The sequence below is a fragment of the Suricata suricatta genome, chromosome 7 (assembly GCF_006229205.1).
Source record: "Suricata suricatta isolate VVHF042 chromosome 7, meerkat_22Aug2017_6uvM2_HiC, whole genome shotgun sequence".
NCBI lineage: Eukaryota > Metazoa > Chordata > Mammalia > Carnivora > Herpestidae > Suricata > Suricata suricatta.
In genome coordinates, this window is record NC_043706.1 from 94,442,542 (window position 1) to 94,449,124 (window position 6,583).

At 35.5% G+C, this 6,583-nt stretch overlaps 1 protein-coding gene across 1 annotated transcript in view; it reads right to left on the minus strand.

The window, feature by feature from the left end:
• AK9 (adenylate kinase 9) overlaps positions 1 to 6,583 on the minus strand; it is a 107,335-nt gene that overhangs the window by 16,362 nt on the left and 84,390 nt on the right. The window contains exon 30 of the mRNA XM_029943204.1: positions 4,532 to 4,745. Within this exon, the coding sequence (XP_029799064.1) occupies positions 4,532 to 4,745 (214 nt within the window). The remainder of the gene's footprint in view (positions 1 to 4,531; positions 4,746 to 6,583) is intronic.

The following is a 6,583-nucleotide window of genomic DNA, read 5'->3' on the forward strand; positions in this document are numbered from 1 at the left end:
TGCTGCTATGAACATTGGGGTACATGTGCTCCTATGCATAAGCACTTCTGTATCCCTTGGGTCATAAGGGTGTTCTATGGATAGTTTTTTGAGGAGTCTCCACACTGTTTTTCAGAGCGGCTGCACCAGTTTATATTCCCACCAACAGTGCAGGAGGATGCCCGTCTCTCCACACCCTCGCCAGCATTTATAGTCTCTTGATTTGTTCATTTTAGCCACTCTGACTGGCGTGAGGTGGTATCTCAGTGTGGTTTTGATTTGTGTTTCCCTGATGATGAGTGATGTTGAGCATTGTTTCATGTGCCTGTAGGCCATCTGGATGTCCTCTTTGGAAAAGTGTCTGTTCAGGTTTTCTGCCAATTTCTTCACTGGGTTATTTGTTTTTTGGGTGTGGAGTTTGGTGAGTTCCTTATAGATTTTGGATACTAGCCCTTTATCTGATATGTCATTTGCAACTATCTTGCAGCGATATTTACAATAGCCAAGATATGGAGTCACCCTAAGTGTCCAATGATAGATGAATGGATAAAGATGTGAGGTACACACACACACACACACACACACACACACACACACACACTCCCCAATGGAATACTAACCAGCCATAAAAAAAGAATGAGATCTCGGGGCACCTAGGTGGCTAAGTTAGTTAGGCATCTGATTCTTGATTTCGGCTCAGGTCATGATTTAACTGTTTGTGAGTTTGAGCCCCACATTGGGCTCTGCGCTGACAAGATGGAGTCTGCCTGGCTGTCTTCTTTTCTCTCTGCCTTTCTCTTTCTCTCTCTCAATAATAAACAAACATTAAAAAAAAAAAAGAATGAGATCTTGCCATTATGACAACATGGATAGATAGACCTACAGACAGATAAAGATAAATACTATTGTGATTTCACTTATATGTAGAATCTGAAAAAACAAATGAGCAAACAAGAAACAGAAACAAACTCATAAATACAGAGAACAAACTGGTGGCTGCCCAAGGTGGGGTAGGAGGATGGGTGAAATAGGTGAATGAGGATTAAAAGGCACACAGTAAAATAAATGAGAAATAAGATTGTTTATCTACATTTTCGCCTTTTGCTCTGGTTGTGGGATCCTATTTTGAATGTCAATGATTTGGTTTCCTTGGGAAATATTATGTTTGTGAACATTTAGAATATGACTATTAAAGACTCATCATGTTAAGAGGTTTAAATGGGTGAAACAAATGTTTCATCTGAAGAGCTGGAACACAAAACTCCCTTTTATTATGCCTGATGACAAATTTGTCTTTGACCTCATCTTTCCCCTTCATTCTTGATTCAGTCAGTCATTAAGTCCTCTTGCTTTCCTTTGAAATACCTCCTGTATCTGTCCTTTCCATTCTATTCTTATTGTGACCAGCCATTGTTCATGTTATCATGTCATCTTGAAACTAATGTTTTGTTGGATGACTTGCCTTAAAAAAAAAGCATGGTCCAAAGTTATACAAGATTCAAACATTATAGGCATATAGTTTACCAAGTGCCTTTTTCAGCAATGACAGGATAATGGATTTTTACTCTTTAAACTTATATTAATACAGTAGATTATATCTCAATCTTTTAAAATCATATATTAAAATCTCAGTATGATTTTATGCTAATATAATCTTAATATACTGCTATTTGACTGTATTTATAAGTGATATTAATTGGTAATTTCTTATATTATCTTTGTTAGGTTTTGATATCAGGGCTATGGTAATTCAAAAATAAATTTGTCTTCTTTATAACCTTTTGATTATATTGACTATAATTCAGCCCATATAAATACTTGATTATATATTTTTAATTTTTTAAATATTTGATTATATTTATTGAGGACTATACTCCTTAATAACAAAAGAAACTAGAAATAAATTGGGAAACATACTGTCTTTTTTTTCTGCTCTGAAAAAGCTTCAAAAACACAGGAATTGTTTCTTGAATTTTTAATTCTATGACAGTTTGATATAATTTTTCTCTAAAATCATTGATTGATCCTGGACTGTTTTGGAATGGGATTATATTTTTGAATGACTTTTCTTGAGCTTACTATCCTATTTAGGTTTTCTATCTCCTTTTGAGTCAATTTTGATGATTGGTTTTCTGGAGAATTGGCACTAGCTTTCAGGAGATTCTTTTATACTCTAAAATAACAAAGGACACACCAATAAGAGAAAGGATAAAAAACATATGATCATTTCAATAGATGCAGAAAAAGCATTTGAAAAAGTACAACATCAATTCATGACAAAAAACTTTCAACAAAGTAGGTTTAGAGGTAACAATACCTCAACATAATGAAGTCCTTACATGAAAAATCCACACCTAACATTATATTCATTGGGGAAAAGCTCACAGCTGAAGTCACGAATAGGACAAGGATGTCCACTCTCACCACTTTTATTCAACATAGTCCTGAAAGTCCCAACCATAGCAGTCAGACAAGAGAAAGGAATAAAAGGCATCCAAATTGGTAAAGAAGAAGTAAAACTTCACTATTTGCAAATGACACTATACCATATATAGAAAACCCTAAGGACCCTACCAAAAAACTACTAGAACTGATAAATGAATTCAGTAAGGTCACAAGATATAAAATCAATGTACAGAAATGTGTTGCATTTCTCTATACTAATAATGAAGTAGCAGAAAGAGAAATTAAGCAAACATTCTTACTTATAATTCTACCAAAAATAATAAGATACCTAGGAATAAACTTAAAGAGGTGAAAGACCTATACTCTGAAAACTATAAAACATTGTCAAAATAAAGATGATACAAAGAAATAGAAAGACATTTCATGCTCATGGATTGGAAGAACAAATATTGTTAAAATGTCTATACTACTCAAAGTAATCTACAGATTTAATGCAATCTTTATCAAAATACCAACAGCATTTTCCACAGAACTAGAACAAGCAATCCTAAAAAAATTGTATGGAACCACAAAAGATCCTGAATAGCCAAAGCAATCTTGAAAAAGAAAAACATAACTTCAAGTTGTATTATAAAGCTGTCATAATCAAAACAGTATGGTACTGACACAAAAACAACACATAGATCAATGGAACAGAATAGACAGCCCAAAAATGAACCAAAAATTATATGTCAATCTTTGACAGTAGAAAAGAATATGCAATGGGAAAAAGACAACCTCTTCAGCAAATGATACTGGGAAGACTGGACAGCTACGTGCAAAAGAATGAAACTGGACCTCTTTCTTACAGTGTTTACAAAAATAAACTCAAAGTGGATTAAGGACCTAAATGTGACACCTGAAACCATAAAAATCCTAGAAGAGAGCACAGGCAGTAATTTTTCTGACATTGGCCCTAGGAATATTTTTCTAGATATGCTTCCTGAGGCAAAGGAAACAAAAGCAAAAATAAACTCTTAAGACTCATCAAAATAAAAAGTTTCTGCATAGCAAAGGAAACAACCAATAAAACTAAAAGACAACCTACTGAATGGAGAAGATATTTACAAATGACATATCTAATAAAGGATTAGTATCCAAAATATATAAAGAACTTATACAACCCAACACCCAAAACACAAATAACCTCATTAAGAAATGGGCAGAAAATATGAACAGACATTTCTCCAAAGAAGACATGAGATGGCTCACAGACACACAAAAAGATGCTCAGCATCACTCATTGTCAGGGTAATGCAAATCAAAGCTACAATGATATCACCTCACACCTGTCATATGGCTAAAATAAAAAATACTAAACAACAAGTGCTGGTAAGGATGTGGAAAAATAGGAACTCTTGTGCACTGTTGGTGGGATTATAAGCTGGCATAGCCACTGTGGAAGACAGTATAGAAGGTCCTCAAAAACTTAAAAATAGAACTACCCATGATCCAGTAATTGCACTACCGAGTATTTATCCAAAAATACAAAACTCTAATTCAAAGGGATACATGCACCCGTATGTTTATTGCAGCATTATATATATAGCTAAATTATGGTAGCAACTTAAGTATTCACTGATAGATGAATGAATAAAGAAGATGTGGTATGTTTATACAATGAAATATTATTCAGCCATAAAAAAGAGACATGTTGCTATTTGCAACAACATGGATATATCTAGAAAGTATAATGCTAAGTGAAATAAGCCAGTTAGAGAATGACAAATATCATATAATCTCACTCATATAAGGAATTTAAGAAGCAAAACCAATGAACAAAGGAAAAAAGACAAACAAAACCCAGACCCTTTAATACAGAGAACAAACTGATGGTTACCAAATGGGTGGTGGGTGAAGGAATGAATGAAATAGGTGATGGGGATTGAGAGTACACTTGTCTTGATGAGCACTGAGTAATATACGGAATGGTTGAATCACTCTATTGTACACCTAACATGAATATAGCATGGTACGTTAACTACACTGGGATTATGAGGAAGCGGAGCTTGAGTCTGGCGCCTTAGACCACTCGGCCATCCTGACACCCAACTACACTGGGATTAAAAAATAAAAAAAGGAATAACAAAGGCAAACACATGCTCACCTGTAGTTTTCCCAGATTTGGGAGGCCCCAGAATTGCAATCCTAATGGGCATGGTGGGTTTAGGTTTGGGTTGGCGGATATATTTGATTGGGTTCTTCATAAATTTTTCTTTAGTTTCCTTACTAGATAAAAAATAAATATACTGACGATGGATTACAGCATAAACTGGATTCTCTAAAGTTTCAATTGGCCTGATTGTCTCTCCTTCGCTTAGCTGCAATATACACACAATTGAATTCGTATGTTAGCTTTAAGTTATACAGCATTCCCCCAAATACATTTGAACAAATTTGTAAAATAAGAAAATCTTTCTTACAAAACAAGAAAACTAATCATAACTAAATATTAATATTAAAAACTGTATAAAAAGAGCAATTTATTTTATATCCACATGCAATTGATGATATCTGACATAGCCTTTGGTTTATGACCAATATAGTTCCCATACTTCCTTTATGATGTCTTTAGGGTATGTTTTTGCCAAGGAATGTAAAGTTGTTTGCATATGTTCATGGGCCAATTTATCCTTACAAACAGGTCCATCCTAAGGTGGTGTTATGGATGGAAATGTGTTCCCCTGAATTCAAAGGTTGAAGCCTAATCCCCAAAGTGACTGTATTTGGAGATAGGGCCTTTCAGGAAGTAATTAAGGTTAAGTGAGGTCATCAGTGTGGGGCCCCAATCCAATAAGACTGGTGTCTTATATGAAGAGAAAGAGACACCAGGAGTTCACAAGCACAAAAGAAAGGCCATGTGAGGACACAGTGAGAAGGTGGTCATCTGCACGCCAGGATGAGAGGCCTCACCAGAAAATTATCTCTGCTGGTACATTGACCTTGGACTTTCAGCCTCTAGAACCGTGAGAAAATAAATTTCTGTTGTCTAAGCCACCTAGTCTGTGGTACTTTGTTATGGTAGCCTGAGTAGACTAACAGAGGTGGGGTCCTGGGCTATGTTTGGGGACATACTGGTAGGACAAATCCTATAGTCTTCCCTTCCACATTTTATACAGGCAATATCTCCCTCACATAAACACCCAGAACAATCACAAAAGGGAAAAATACCTAAAAGACAGCTTAAGGTACAGATATGGAATGAAGAGGGAGGAGTGGTTCCACATAGTTTTCTTAGTTTAAGATGACAACAGGTCATTAATAATGTCAGGTTTGGATATCTTTTTTAGAGCATCAGATGGCCAAGTATCAGCCCATACTTGACAAAGTAGGTGTGAACCAATATGGTTCAGTATTGCTCCTTCCCTAGAGCTAAACCAGGACAGTTGTCACAGGTCAATGGTATTGTCAACATCATCATTCTTGGGCTGGAGTGAAGTTCATGGCTGGGAGTAAATGCTAGGTATTAGAAGAAATCAGGGGTGGTGTAGGACTGTCTGCTCTATGCCTTACACCTGGAAATAATAACTTTAAAAAAGCTGAAAGGTTAATGATTCTATTTCAAATTCCCAAATTAAGCAAAAGTCCTTACAGTAGTTTCTGCTATTACTCAAAATATTTAGCATGTATCCTTTCTCCTCTGTAGGTCAGAACACCCATAATGTCATCAAATCAGAAATATTGAACTGTCATGCACCCAGAAAGATTCCCAACAGCCCTGAGAAATGATTATTTATATGTCTGACCCCTTCTTACAACCATGCATTCATTTCTCCATAACACATTTTTGTATAATTCTAGTTATATTTAGACATGAAACTTTCCTCCCTAAATAGGGTCCTGGCTTTGCTTCTTCCCTTTCTCTCTCATCTCAGAGAGAAGGGCATGACTATCTGTCAAACGCTTTCCAGGCGATTCTAATGCATGCTTAGCTCTATCCAATTCTCTATGGTGGGCACTGTCATATGTTTCTATATTCCAGCATGATATTTGAAAAGGTTTCTCTTGACATCCTATGGTTGAGATAAAGAGGATAGCATAATTAAGTAGAAATGAAACTGATTGTGTCAATATCAACCAAGAAAGAGGTTTCAAGTAACATGCACATGGCTCCATTTTGTATCCCATTCTCCAAAATACTTTTTATCAGTGACCAATA